Source organism: Zingiber officinale, chromosome 6B, assembly GCF_018446385.1.
Source record: "Zingiber officinale cultivar Zhangliang chromosome 6B, Zo_v1.1, whole genome shotgun sequence".
NCBI lineage: Eukaryota > Viridiplantae > Streptophyta > Magnoliopsida > Zingiberales > Zingiberaceae > Zingiber > Zingiber officinale.
In genome coordinates, this window is record NC_055996.1 from 100,075,810 (window position 1) to 100,091,988 (window position 16,179).

General features: G+C 33.8%; 1 protein-coding gene across 2 annotated transcripts; it reads right to left on the minus strand.

Moving 5' to 3' along the window:
• Positions 1 to 1,698: 1,698 nt before the first annotated feature.
• Positions 1,699 to 15,816, minus strand: LOC121988472 (kinesin-like protein KIN-4C). 2 transcript variants are annotated; one of them, XM_042541915.1, is made up of 26 exons: positions 15,422 to 15,816; positions 15,010 to 15,156; positions 14,767 to 14,919; positions 14,290 to 14,540; positions 13,480 to 13,661; positions 13,289 to 13,413; positions 13,053 to 13,089; positions 12,872 to 12,963; positions 12,678 to 12,791; positions 12,500 to 12,613; positions 12,148 to 12,234; positions 11,928 to 12,060; positions 10,731 to 10,828; positions 9,995 to 10,093; positions 9,810 to 9,923; positions 9,610 to 9,726; positions 9,441 to 9,521; positions 9,180 to 9,251; positions 9,008 to 9,098; positions 8,907 to 8,938; positions 8,652 to 8,737; positions 6,454 to 6,729; positions 6,123 to 6,261; positions 3,230 to 3,325; positions 2,365 to 2,940; positions 1,699 to 2,207 (listed from the first exon to the last, which is right to left on the minus strand). In XM_042541915.1, the coding sequence occupies exons 1-26, from the start codon at positions 15,554 to 15,556 to the stop codon at positions 1,887 to 1,889; spliced, it is 3,768 nt and encodes a 1,255-aa protein (XP_042397849.1). In that variant the 5' UTR covers positions 15,557 to 15,816; the 3' UTR covers positions 1,699 to 1,886. The 2 variants fall into 2 exon arrangements, with proteins under 2 accessions (XP_042397849.1, XP_042397848.1); XM_042541914.1 differs by having other exon boundaries at positions 11,898 to 12,060.
• Positions 15,817 to 16,179: the final 363 nt, after the last annotated feature.

Sequence of the window (16,179 nt, forward strand, 5' to 3'; positions counted from 1 at the left end):
CGAAAGTTCTCCAATAAATCATGCACCGACGGATTGGGATCATCCACCTTACGGACAGCCATGGAGTAGGAGTAAGTGATCTCCGAACCACGTTACATAAACGTGTTAGAGGTTTGATTGTCTTGGTTGTTCCCCCTAGGTTTAGTTTTATATTTGTTTGTTTTGTTTTGTATTTTTACTGTGCACTAACAACCATAGGAAGTGACAATTTAGGTGACGAGCTATTCACTCCATCTAACGACGTCAAGGTCCCAACTGCAAGGAGTTCAAATATATTATTCATTATTTATTTTAATTTTTCGAAGTTTTTTAAAATGTAATAAAAACCCCGCTAAAAACTTCTACGTTGGGTCTGATATGAAATCATATCAGATCCAACGTGAACTTGATATGAAATGATATCAGGCCTACATTAAATTTAATATGATCTCATATCAAACCCAACTTATTTTCTTTTTTACGATGATATTTCCTTCTTAGTATTGATTTTACCTTCCCGAGAGTATTGGCAAATGAAGCAACTCCACCAAGCATTCACTATTGATTGGTCCGTCAAAACTTTGGCCTGCTTGTACAAGATCTGCTTCTCGTTATAAAGAAATCTGGCTTCTTGTTTATGATGCTTCATTTATCAATATTCTCGACCACATATTGACAACGAAGGAAGTATTGGCAAATGAAGCAGCTGCTTCTCAGTATTAAGAAGGAAATATCATCATCAAAAAGAAATAAGTTGGACTTAATATAGAATCATATCAGATCTATATGGGACCTGATATGATTCTATATTATGCCTAATATGAACTTGATATGATTTCACATCAGATTTAATGTGAAATTTTTAACGATTCTTCTTTATTATATTTTAAAACTTTCAAAAAGTTAAAATAAACAATGGATAGTATATTTGAACTCCTTACAACCTCAGAAATCCACCAAAACTAAAATGGGTGCAATCTGAACTCTCTAAGTCGATCAGTAGGTTTCAGTCAAAATCCACTGATGGAGTTAAAAATCTCATTTACACTCATTTCAATTTTTATGGATTTTTGGAGTTACAACTAACTCAATTCTATATCAAAAATGTTAACATGTAATAAGAAAAATTGTTAAAAATCTGCACGTTAGACCTGATATAAAATCATCATTAAAAATCTCCACGTTGGACCTGATATAGAATTATATCAAGCTCAATGTGGGCTTGATATGGAATAATATCAAGCCCACATTGGACTTGATATGATTTCATATTAGGTCTAACGTGAAGATTTTTAATAATTCTTTCTTGTTACATGTTAACACCTTTAAAGCCGAAATAAATAATAAATAACATATTTGAACTCTTTTTAATCCCAGAAATCCATAAAAACTAAAATTGATAGAATCTGAGGTCTCTAAATCCATCAATAAATTTTGATCGAAATCTACTGATAAATCTAAATAAATTCTGATTACATTATTTTAATTCTTATAGATTTTTAAGATTACACAGAATTCAAATATAATATGTATTATTTATTTTAACTTTTTTAAATATATTAGAATATTATAAAAAAATTTAACTAAATCTTATAAAATATTATCTATATATTATATAGACATGAAAAAATAAGTTGCATGGATGGGAGAGAGAAAAGAGAATAGAGAGATAAATGATAGGTAAAAGAAAAATGATAGAAAAAATAGATGATCAAGATGATAAAATAGAAAATATACTGGAAAAGTTACGTCATTTGTAAATGACAGAAACTAATTACAGGATCCAAAATAATTGTTACAACTTGTAGGATGATCAGACCGTGGAGTCCCTCATTCTGCTGCACGCAGCCAGATCCCTCAATTGGGTGGATAAAAATAGTTTCACAAGTCTGCCCGATGATGACAACCTACATGTTCTCTTTCTCATCGGATGCTTTCCGCATCCGAACCGGAGATCTTCGAGGAATCATGCTTCTCATTTCTTTATTGCCAGCTGCTGCAGCGGAATCACTAGCTGTAGACGAGTTCCTATCTCCGAATGGAGGATTGTTATCGACTTGCGGAGGCTCCATTGCTCGAGGTAATCTTAGATGAGGAACATCTTCTCTCAGCCTTTGGTTTTCACTGTTTTGTGGCAAGGATGTTGCAGGAGGCAGAGTTGGAACTAGCTGAATCGTTGACTTGCGCCATTTTTTGCGACGAGCTTGAGCGGTTGTATTTTGGTTAGCCTGATTGAAAGGGGCACGAATGTCAAACTTGTGACTAAGATAGAACAGTTTTAACTAAAAATGCATCAAGTGAAGATGTATTCAAAACTATCTAAGAGAAATCAGAAGCAAGTTTGAGAATTTGAAAACAATCAAGATTAAGGAAACCAAGGCGTACCACATTTTTTATATCAGATAGTGGCATTCTTGACTTCGGTTCATTCAGATCTGATGATTTCTTACTCAGTGCACTCTGCAGCAGCTTCGTTCCTTCTGATACCAATTTTCGATTCTCATCATCTAAACTGTCAAGGCTTTCACCGATTTCTGCTGCATCCATATCAATCATTTCACCGCCTTCTCTATTAGAGCACTTCGAAGAAACACATCCGCAATAGATGCTACAAAGACTACCAAGAGCTCGACATTCACATCTCTTTGTTTTGCAGAATGAACCCCTCCAGCAAGAACAGCAAGGATGAAGCTCAGAATTTTCATCCTTGGTCAGTGACTCTCCATTTGAAACGTCTGATGATTTAGCTATAGGACCACCTTCATCCGAGCTAGAATTTCTGGTTCGATGGGTTTGAGACTGCTTCCTTATGTTCTTCTTTCCAGATTCTACCCAATCTGAGTCTGATTCATATGCATCATCCGATGCTTCAGCTTCTGATTCCAACATCTCAGAGTCGGATATATCCATATCATCCATATTATTCACACTCTGACTGGAAATCTGAGTCTTACGTGAATTCTGAACAGGATAATGAATACTTAAATGAGCATGAAACTAAAAGAAAGAAAAGTCAGCAATCCAGGATTCACAAGATTTACTACTCGATGCATACATACAAATGTATGGGGCTGAGAAAGGTACACTACTGGATGGAATGACTTTCTATAACAATGGTGAAACAAATAGGGAAAAAGATCAAATTTAGCATGCATACATGGTTCATTTCAAAACATAAGAATAGAGGATCGAAAAAAAGTCCATCATAATTACTTAATAAATTTTGAACTACTGTAAATAGTAAAATTACCTTACGCTTAGTTGGCAAAGGCACATCATCCTCAGAGACGCTGGCAATGGGTCCAGAGTTCTCATCAAATGTCTTGTTCTTCTGTGCCAATAATCTCTGGAACAATAATAATCAAATTGAAGGTAATAATCCGATTTATGTCCAGCATATGCAACACTAAATATTAAGACGACCATATGGAACATAATAATCTGATTTAGAAAATGAAGGACGCATAAAGCAATATATTTGAGGGTAAAGAACTAGTGTTAACTGTTAAGTCAGCTCAGTCATCATACGGAGGACACGTTCTTTAATGAGACTTTGCTGAAGAAGCAACGCTAATAACAAACACAAGACCACAAATGCCGCTTGGAATTTTATAAGCCACATAACAATGACTACTGTAATTAGATGATCACTTGTCTCACCAAAGCTGTAAAGAAAAATTATTAAATTTCTTTTACATAGAGGACAAGTGATCTTTAAAAAAAAACAAGAAATAAGTTTTTTAGATTAAATACTTACTTTTGTTGGAAAATTACTACCTAACACGTTACCACAAACAGTTTCCCTTTCGGGAAAAAAGGTAAGAAGGATGCAACGCAAGCCTCTGACACTATAATACCAAAGGCATAATTAGTTAAGAAAGGTCCTGTTATATGCATTTGTAAATCTTAGCATACACTTGTACATTAGTATGTTTATATTGCAGCATTCTTATAGAACCATCAATCCAAATCCCAAACCTAGATCAAAAAGTCAAAGATTGCCTTAAACCAACAAAGCCAGCGTTAAAATTATCTAAACTTAAAAGCCTATGTCATGAATATTAATCCTATTCCACATAAAGCTAGGACGAAAATCTTCATATAGATATGATATATAGCCTATTTTAATTTTGTAATAAATCTAATCCACAAAGACTGCTATCAAAGTTTATAGATTTTTAGGCTTCAATTACCAAGGAATATAAATCTTACAAATAAAAACCAAGGATTGAAATTCCATTGTTCCTAGTGTACCTATCATCTAGCATTGACACATTTTTAGCTAGTGTGTAGCATCTTGCGGGAATAAAGTATAATATAGATAGACCTGAAGATATACTAAAAAGTATTTTCCTCTATAAATAATATTAGAATCCCATTTGTTTTCTATATTTAGACAAGTGCTCATTTTCAAGAATGTGAATCTTATGTTGGAAATAAGTTGTTAAACTATAATAAACTTTGGGGGACCAATTCTAAATATGTGTTATCCATGTAGGGGATATGCTTTTCGATATCAAGTTGATAAAACCAAAGTGATAATAGATGTACTTTAGTTTTTAAGATTTTTAATGAATTATTAGTTGAACCTAAATATAACATCATGCGATGACTCAACAGAAGTGCCAAGGAATTTATTTAGTTTAAAGTGCAGTAACCAATAAGTTTGTCATAAAATTGAGTCTCCATGTATTGATTTATTAAAATGAAAGATCAGGCTAAATGCTGCATAAAACCACAAATGTGCATGATATCAATGCAAGTAACCATTTAATTGAGGATATAAATACAATTATACTAACAGATTGAACAAATTGCAGACAAACATATCAATATTAACAATCTACAAGGGAAAATTGAATTTGGAATACAATCTCGTAAGTCATAACCCATGTACTGGAAGTATTAATTGAGCATCCAGTTGAAAGTTCAAATGCAAGAAGTATAACTCTACTTATCTAAGAACTTAGATATAACATCATGTGATGACTCAACAAAAGTGCCAAGAAATTTATTTAGTTTAAAGTGCAATAGTCAATAAGTTTGTCATAAAATTGAATCTCCATATCTTGATTTATTAAAATGAAAGATCAGGCTAAATGTTGCATAAAACCACAATTGTACATGATATTAATTGGGCATCCAGTTCAAAGTTCAAGTGCAAGAAGTATTACTCTACTTATCTAAGAAATTAGAAATTTGTTTCCATTGTTTAATAAGAACATAGCTAATAAAAGATCTATGATTGCGTCCAGTTGTTATTTTACAAGACTTTTCTACACATTAAATTGATCTACAAGTGATCACCTCCAATGTTAGTCAAAGATATTTTCTATTTCAAATCTCAGTCAAGTTTGATCCACAAAGATTCTGGGGAAAAAAAACAGAAGTATTATTTATATTTTATTTCTATATTAATTAGATTATTCATCTAATTAATATAGAAATAAAATAATGAATTTTTTAGTATATGATCATGATAATTTTAATTAATTATTCAACAAATTTGATTGGTTGATACGCGTTGATTTTCTATTTCGATGAATCGACGAAACAATAGCAAGTCCAATAGCAGCTTCTGTAGCTGCAACGGCTATAATAAATATTGAGAAAATATTCCCTTTTAATTGTCGACTATCAAATATATCTGAAAATATTACGAGATTAATATTAACCGAATTTAGTATAAGCTCAAGACACATAAGTGCTCTAACCATGTTTCGACTTGTGATCAATCCATAAAGACCAATAGCAAATAAATAGACACTCAAAAAAAGTACATGCTCGCAATCTCAATTCATTTCAATATCAATAATTCAAGGGATTCAATTAACTAGAAGTTATAATTACAAAACAAAAGAAAGTAAACAAATTTAACTAAATTGTTGAAGGTACCAGACACTAGGAGGATGGCAATATGATCTTAAATGAGAAAGAAAAATTCTTATTATGTGTTTTGATCCAAAGCTCTGATTTGAGGCTATTCTAATCTTTAGATCAATAACAGATAACAACATTTCCATATTATTTTGAGCAGTAATAAAGACACTAACTTTCATGGGTATTAAACATGAAAATAAATAAAAACAAATAGGAAAAGAATATATCTTCTAAATAATTGAATGCAAATACAAAATTTTAACCTGCATGTGATTCTGGGCTACCGTCAGTTGCTCGTCTATCTGTCTCTTCGAGATATTGAGTTTGACCACCTTGTCCTTAAGTTCAGCTATTTCAGAATCCTTCTCTCTACAACTCACCTTCTTATCATGCAACTGGCACCTACAAATTAGTATCAATTGAAGAATAAAAATGCATTTCCGTAATGGATTCTAAGAGACCCATCTTGCCAATTTTGTCACAGAAAGTTTCTCTTAACAAATTGGTACAGTTAAAATTCAATTATTTCTCCTGAAAGTGACAATATTTGAAATCATGTACATAATATACATTATGGATAATGTGTCTGCATACCGTGATGTTGATGTCAAATTAAACAAATAGTTCATTAGATTTTTTGCATCGGCAAGTGATCTGACTTGATTCCATCGTCCTCTACCGCTAAAAGCACGTTCACGCTCCTCCGCTTCCGATAATTGTGAGGCCATGGCAACCAAAGTAGTAGATGAAGTTTTCAACATATTATCAAGAGCTAAAATCCTTGAATTTCTGGCACCTGGTGACATTGTCTGAGGAGTGTCACCAGTTTCTTCCTTAAGCTTTGCTCGCTCATTAGCCATTGCTGCCCTTCTGAATATAGCAAAAAAAATGAGTCAAGGCAGGCGATATGTCCCAAGTACCATCTTCCAAGCTTAGGCAGGTGATATTTTTCAAATTTTTGCAAAAATATTGAATATGTTGTATAACTATACATATTCTGTAAATATGTTGAATTGAAATCACGCTTTAGAAATGTTTGTTTTTTGTCATTCACTTTGACCTTTTATCTTTATTAATTGTAACAGGGAAAGAAACCATAGCAGTGAGATATTTCATCAAAGCTTTTACAAGTATGAATAGGCCATCTACTGAGTTAAACCAAGGACGAGAACAAAAAAAAAAACAATTTAACATCAACTCAAAAATACTTGGGGAAAGGTCAATCCGCACAAAAATCCATCAAGCTAGTTAGAAATTTCAAAAATAAAAAATGACAATAGACTTTTTTTCTCAATGTCCTTTATTGAACTTTACCTTTTCTGTAGTTTAGCATGAAATGTGATTAATATTATTGATGACACCACAAATGCAACAAACCAATTAAATTGGTCCAATCTGCCAAACTAAATGAAGAAATCGGTCCTTAAAACAGTTCTATTGCTTGATTCTAAAGAGATTGACATGGGCAGTAAGCATCCAACAATGTCATTTACCTGTAGAGTTTCTACTGTACACATATTTATTGATTCGCTATCTGAAATGTATGACCTTTCCAAAGCTTTTTTATAGAAAAGAAACAAAGGTATAGTTAACAGAACACTGCCACTGAGTGAATCAAGAAAAAGCCTAAACAAATTTACATTTAGGGACTACAACAAATTGAAAACAAATTTAAATGAGCAGCATCACCCCTCCCAAAATAATATCCAAATTACCAGCCCACTTCTCTTGACACCAAAGGAATTCTAAGAGATTGATGTGGTCAGGAAAATTTCTCCTCGTTTGGAGTTTATGGCAATGAAAGATGAATGCAAATGGTAGGATGCAACACAGAAACACCTGTCTCATGATTGTGACGTATAGAGCTCAAATGTAAGAATGTAAGGTTCCCTCAACTTCTTCCAACAAATTCATGGGAGACATCTGCTGCTTTTTTAATTTTCTAATTGCAACAGATTATAAAGCTTTATCAAACAACACAAACATTGCCCCAAGTACAAATGGTGATTCAAGTGTCATCACATGAATGGTGTTGTTTGACACAGATAACTGCAGGAGATGACCAGCTAATACACACAACATTGAAAGGATTATGTATCTAGAAAAGATGGTTTTATATAAAAATAGACTAATGCTAAAAAGTCCTCAACAGTGAAGAGGAGCCTAATGGTTTTTTTCAGATTATGTGGAAATGGATAAATTAATGTATTATCATCTAGACTAAAATCTAACAGATTACATGGATATTGGTTTTCTTAGTTAATACAATACATTCCTGAGTTTTTGCATTGTCATGATGTTTCGTATTTGAACAACAAATGGCTTCATTGATCAATATGCAAATATCTGATACAAAAACGATTAATTAGGTATGACAAACACCATATATATTTATTAAAAAAAATTAAAATGCCAAAGGATTCTTTTGGATAGTGAAGGACATTTATAATACTACAAAAACAGTCCATGTGTGCATTTCTCATGAACAAGAAAACTATTCCCAAATAGCTAATTGGTGGCATAACAGAAAAACAATGCACAAAATTCATAGAAAATGTCATTCACAAATATCACATTTTATGGGACTATCCTACACATTGAACTACTCACTCAGTTCTCTGTGTTTGCAATTTCACACTAAAATGAGGGAAACATGCTTTGTTACTAGAACAACCAACAATATAGTGTCGCTATAATTCTGGCTTGAAAATTCATATCAACAATGGTAGCCTATCTCTAGTTCAGGAATAAAGAGAACTTTTAGTAAGAAAAGCAAGGAAGATCAATCTTACACTTGAAGCTGCCTCTCATACTCTGATCTTACTTCATGCACTTGTAGCATGAACTCAAGTTCATCCTCTATCGTTTTTGCCAAAGCCTTTAACAAGGATTCATGAATCAAAAGGTGGATATAACAAAGTGTTCAAGAGAGTGCATGGTGAAGTAACCTAGATCAATGAAAATACATATGATGTGTGTGTGAATTGTGATTGTGTGTGCATGAACACACATGTGAGAAAGGAGAAATACAATTTACATTTTAATACCTGTATTCCAGGGCCGTTTGCATTTCCAATAGCTGGATACAATCAACAGCAGATCTAAGTAAGAGTGGGAATGCAATCAACTCTTGCAAGCTTGGACTTACCAGCTACATCACGAGAGGACTTTTTCGCTTCCAATAGTTCCTTCAATCTTTTGGTGGCCAGAGCAGCTTCTTCGGTCTTCCTTTGCAAGACCTTCAAACAGGCAAGATATAATTGTGCATTTGTGTTGCAATACGAAATTTCATAAAATAAAACCTTTATAAATATATTTACCATTTTTTGCCGTTGATTCAAAGCCAACAGCTTGTGCATTTCATATTCATTCCTTCGACCTTCCTTCTTAAGCTAATGGAAGTAGATATTGGATTTCAATAGAAGACATTTATTGCACTAAATGACATCAGAAAGCTAATTGTACTTTAATAATTCAACATAATATCACTGCATGAAATCTTAAAAAATGTGACAATTAACAACTTCCAGGAATTAAGTCGTGCAAAATAAGTCAAATAATCACATGCTTAATAACCACACCTGGAGAACCTCTTTTTCACGTGAAGCCTTCCAGGACCTAAATTGCTCGGATTCTTGCTTAATTTTATGGTGCAACTGGACCTACTTAGGCATAGCTAATTAGGCATAATAATTAATAACCAATGGATCCTAAAAATTTTTAAACTACTTATGATTATCAAACACAAACCTTCTGAGATTTTATCCTTTGAATTTCTTCTTGTAGTTTTTTAGCTGCTTCATCGCTCTTCTGCTTCTGTCGCAATAATTGAGCTTGTGCCTCTTGCTTTTTCTTCAAATCAGATACCTTCAAAACACAATTACATTACGTACAAATTAGTTACTAAATGATGAGTGCTAACTAGAATACACTTTCTATTCTTGATAAACCTGAGCCTCCAGCATATTCAGCTTCTGGAGATAATCTGCCTTAAGCTTTTGGGCACCATCATCAGAAGTGGATGACAGATTTGAAAGGCTGAAGCGAAGTTCTTCAATCTCCTTCTGCAGTAGAAAAAGGAAAAAAAAATGATACAATGCAACAAATTCTTCAGGTAATAAACATGGAATGTTACTGTGAGTGTTTTCTTCTCTTGCTCAAGCTCCAATAGTTTCTTTTCATAGTGTTGCTTGAGAAACGATGTATCAGGCCCTGTGTATTGCTTCATTTCCGCCTTTAGCAGCAACAAAAGAAAAAAGTTATAGGTAAAATGATTTCCATTATCAACAAGCTTGCAAATCAAAAGCGCAAATTTTATCTAATAATTGGATGTGCAATTATAAGTTGCTACTAGATCTACATGCTCTGCAAATGGCATTCAGAATTTGGAGCTAAAATGACGACTCTTTTCCTAATGTTGGGTTTATATTGGCTGAAGGAATTGAAATCAATGGAAAAGTACAAATTTTAATGCTTGTCACATATTCCAATCTTTATCGTTAACCATCCTTTTTTGACAGATTACTTAAGAACTCAAATTTCAATGCCTCATTTTCTTTCATTTCATTTGCCCATCCCCAAAAGATAAACACAGAATAAAAAGTGCAATTTAAGGTTATATATAAAATTTTCACTTAGAAAATAATACAAAAGATAGAAGTTATAGTTCTTATATTGACATTGAGAACAGTCGATCATAATCTGAATTTATATCCAGGGGCAATGCAATTGGTCATCCTGCATCCTCTTTCTTTTCTTCCTTAAGAAATTTTATAATACTTATGGTCACACGCTCACAGCACATTGAAAATTTTATCCAAGCTTACCATGAAAATTTAAACAATTGCTAAAATCAACATCATGTCAGTTACCTCCTTTAGCTCAAGTCGTTTGTCTAACTCCTGAAGCTCCTTATCAAGTTGATGCTGGAGAATAGAGTGTTCCCTCTCCTGTTCTTCTTCCACTTCACCTGTAAAATTTTGCAGTAAATTTTAAAATGTATACTTCAGTTATGGCAGAAATATACAAGATAAAACATATTTTGATACTAACCAAAACATTCTTCACTTATATTCAATTTCCAAACAAAACAGGCCATCGGATGTGTTCAATGGCATAACCAGTTACAAAAGAAATACACACATGAGGAGAACCAGTTCCCAACAAATCACAAGGATATAAAAAACTTTAGTTGAATGAAAATTTTATGGTAATGATATCACATATGCCAAGAGATTAACAATTGTTTCAAAGTTAATACACAACTTTTCTTAATGGGCGCATGAGATTACAACAATAGTTTAATGGATCCATATTAAAAAAAAACAAAAAATGAAAACACAAACCCTAGGAAAGAATTAGTCATGCTCAAAAGTCCTATGTGTCCAACATTTTATAAAGACTAGAAAGAATGGTCTGACAACCTGTAGAGTGACAATTGATAACAAGACAGATTAGAGGGGAAATTTCTTTTGGAAAAAATTAATTAAATAATGCTAAACTTTTCTTCTTTTTTCAAATATATCCAATACTCTCACTCGCTTCAAATTAATACTTATCCAACTGCTAACCTTACATTTTTAATCTAATTTGTAGAACAATCCTAAAATTTGTAATAAGTAGAGACCATTTCTCCAACCCTTTGTCTACCCAAAGACAAACTTGCTGTTAATAGATGTTAAATTTTTTACCTAGAAAACCAACTTGAATTATTATCCAAGAAGGAACTAGTGACTATCAGAATCATAAGTGCCATGTCAATGATGAGATAAACTTGAAACAGTTTAAACAGATGAAGTATTAAACTATTAATTTAAACATTTGGAAAAAATTTGGAAACAGAATTATTAAATTTATTTAGCCGAAGATTCAGAATAATCTCAAACTTCGTATCTATCTATCTTTGTACAAGACTAGAACACATACATCATCATGTAGTTATTTGCTATGCAACAAATGAACATGAAAAAACTAAATTTTTTGGATTTCATAATAAAATGCTATTAATAGCCTAGGCTGGTGGACTTTCATCTACTTACTGGAATCATCAAAAGTTCTTGCATCACAACCTGAGCTCGGATCATCCAGAGTAGGAAAATCCATCATAAGATTTCTGCAAGGACGGGACAAGCTTTGAACCCTCATCAACTCTGCTTCCAGCTCTTGAATTTTTGAAGCATAACCTTTTATAAGATCTATTTCCTACTCAATATTTAACAAATATCATTATAAAAGAACATTAACAAGTGCCCTAGGAGATAATCGCAACATTGAACTTGCAATCCCAACCTTATCCTTTTCAGTTTCATCAATCTCATCCCAAGATTTTCCATTGCGAGCAGATTCAATCTTCAAAATTAATTTATCCTTTTCTACCTGACCAAATAACAGGTAGTTCTCATTAAAACAAAGGAAAGAAAATGATGTTCCACAAGATTATATTAAACATACACCATAGTAGTGGTCATATCCTAAAGCAAGAGTTTGATTAGATGTTCAAAATTTATAACATGCATATAAATATGAGGGTCCAAGAAAACAACTTTAATTCACTACAGCACATAAACTCAAATTTGTGGCATTTGCAATTAGATCGTCACAATTTCTCAGGTTTTTCCATAGAGATTAAATATATACTTACCTGGGCATCAAGAGCCCATTGTTTTAAGTGATCACAGGTAATTTTTTGATCCTTCAGCTCCTGGCGAAGCTCTCCATTGCTTGCCTCAAGCAATGATATTTTGTGACGAAGAATCTAACGGTACAATCATCAGCACTGGCATATTTCTAAAAAATGTAATAGCATGCAAGAAAAATACCTGAAGTTCCTCCAAAGATGCACCTCCGCTACGACAAAATACCAATTCAGCTTGTAATTGCTCCAATTGGCTACGCATCCTTTGCATTTCATCAGCAACTGGATCACGGTTTATCTGCAATTAAAAGGTATAGTAAGATCCACTCATGAGGCATTATAAATTATCAAATATTCTATCCTTAAGGAATGAAGTACCATTGCTTTGTTCTGGATATTCCTTGCACGATTGGCATATTTAAGAGTATTAATAGTCTCTTCTGCATTGGAGTCAGCAGGGCTAATACAAGCTAGCCACGATCAAACATACATCAGTTTGTAAAAGAAAGAAGACAGAAGAATGCAATATCAAAAAGGAAAATCAAATTGTAATTCATACCTATCATCACTGTTTTGCTATTGCCGCCAAGAGAATCCTAAAAAAGAGTTACATTGTGTTAAGGTGCACATATCTTGTGTGTATAAAAGTTACGTATCCATGTCAATTTAAAAGGTGGAATGTCCATGATGCTAAGCATAAGTGAAATCTACTTATTGATATGATTTATAGCATGAACACTGATATCATTGACCTACTATTAATAAATAGAAAGATGGAGAGGGAAAGCTTCATGCCTGCAAAAGACGAGTTAACTTGCTATCACGATAAGGAACATGTCCACCTTCTTTTCGCCTTTTTTCATCTCCAAGTGCGCTGATTACATTGCCAAGAGCCAGCAAGCCCCTATTTATATGTATGCCTAAACATTATGATGCAACATTAGTCATCAAAGATTACGTTTTTACATTTGAATAGCATACTTTACCTTCTTTAAGTCTAAGTCCATCAGCCCCAGTTCGTTTTGCACGTTCTGATCCAGCAAGATCCACTAAATGAAACTTTCCAAGTAATATGTCATCGCCAACTACTTCATTGTGAGCCATTCTGTTACATTCATTGCTAGTTTTCTTTTGTTCCATGTATATTGTGAAGATGGCATGTGAACGACTACATGAAAGAATATATAATGGAAATCAAATTAACACCCACAAGATAAATGTGTGACTAATTTGAGTAGTAGAAGATATCAATTTGAGTAGTAGAATCTTTAATTGTCTAAAGCAACCAATTATTAAGATACAAAAAAAAGAGCAACCCGGTGCACGAAGCTCCTGCCATGCGGAGCCCCAGGGAAGGATCCATTGTACGTAGCTTTACCATTAACACCCACATATTATTAAGATACAATATGTCAATAGTTAATTTTAAATAGTAAAATAAAGTAGAGCCTATTAGCCAATCATAAAGCACTATGCATAAGCTAATATCACATTGTTGTGCTCGAAAGGATTACTATACAAATCTTTGAAACTGTAGTTGATTTATCAAGTAACAACAATTACTAGTTGCTCGGCATCATGCATATTCATCATCTAAGATTCATTATGAACCACAATGTATTCACAGAAAAAGAAAAAATAACTGTCATTTTGACCAAGTAGTGAAGCTATAGCAACAGAAACCTATATGCATGTACAGATCTACAAGCAACTGCATTAGAACTTCCTAGGAATGTTAAGGAACCAATACATGACATTGGTAATACTTGGATACCAGTTATATGATGAACTCAAACCTTGATTGACTATTCATGTTTGTACTTCCAGTTGCACGAGCAATAGATCCACGAGTCAGATACGATGCCATTTCTTCCTTTGATCTCACTTCTGCTTCAGTAACACCCGCAAGAGAAATCCCACCAATAGCTGTCTCCCTAATTTGGATAGGAACTCTGGACGTTGTTTGCTTGGCTATAGCTGCACCCTCAATTCTTGTAGCACCATGAGGTTGAGGGTCTAGCAAATCGAAGACTTCTTCCTTAAAAATCTGCCAAAACACAATTTATGAAAAAAAGAATCACATACATAAATATAATATTATATATATATATATATATATATAGATAAAGCTTAATTAAAAAACAGTTTCACATGAAAGAATTTAATGTGAAAGAAATCATAATATCACAATGAATAAGTAAAAGTGATAATTCTGCTAGCCAAAAAACAGTAATTAGGCTGTTAAAGTTACCATAAAGACTGAATCTGCATACCTCAATAAAGGAGACTCGAATTAAGAATTCCGTTGTGGCTTTCATAGCATCAACTTTCCTGAAAATGGTCTCCATTACTTCTGGTATAATACCACCACAATTACCCTCTCCAGTATAATTAGTCCCCATTGTGTAAGTCTTGCCAGACCCCGTCTATAGATAAGACAAACAGTATTACATGTCCCAAAAAAGAAAATAATATCAAAAAATAATGTTATAATAAATATAATAAACATTAAGTACCTGCCCGTATGCAAGGATAGTGGCATTGTATCCATGGAAGAATCCTTCAATTAAAGGAAGAACACACTCTTCAAAAATGGAAGAATAGGGAGATCCTGAACTCCCATAAACATGATCAAAGGTAAATGCATGAGAACTAATTTGAACCTGCAAATTTGGAATCAACAATTAGCAAAGTTGGCATAAACTTAAGCTTCTAAGTCACATCTGAAAGAAACTAGAGCCTGCTCGGATGATTGAATCAAAGTTCACATAGGTGCTAGAACCACTTAAAGAACTAAAGGTAAATCAGCTAAAGAAACGTCAAATTCTATTGAGGTACGGAAAACCATCATGAATCCTCTAAATGGTTAGCGAGTTCGAATATCAAAGCATAAGAAGTATAATTTCTCTCGAATCAGAATATAATGACCTGTGGCTCCCCAGGTACAGCAGTGACGCAATCCGTACAACCCATGAGGAGCTCTGTGGTGATGAGCGGCCGGATATTGACGGCCACCTTCACACACTCCTTCTGAGACGCCTTGGCCTCCTCCGGACACTCCATCTTCGGCTCTCACCCCGGAAAAATGGAGAGACGACTTCTCAAGACGAAGCAAAGCAGAGCCGAAAAAGGGCCGTCGGAGTTGGAGATTAAAAAACCGATCGAGAGGGACAGATTTGGGACTGATAAGAAACGGATGAGGAGATCCGATGATCGCCGCCGCGAATGGATGAATCGAAGAGGAAGGAGGAAATGGAAAGGATCTAGGAGGTAGGGTTTCGCAGACGGCCTCGAGTTTTTTTCTCGGCTTCTGGTTTTGAGGAGCGACGAACGAACGTGGAAATGGAAGGGAGCCCGCTCGATGAATTCGAAAAATAGGGCGTCACGTGACTCCGGTTCCGGATCTGAACCGTTGGCACGTGACATAGTTGTGCTGTCTGTATTTAATGCGCCGGGTAAAGTGAAATGACAAGTTTAGCCTTGCTGACTGATAGCGTATACTTTATGGTCTTTGTTTAGGACAGTGGAATCGCCGACACAATTTAAATTCAAATGCACTGAAATGACCATAAAACCCTACGTCCCAAATCAATTGGGCTCCGGTTTCCTTTACAATAAAATTTTGAAAATAAAAAAAAAACTAAATTAATTAAAATATAATCAAATTAGCTCATATTACATTTTTT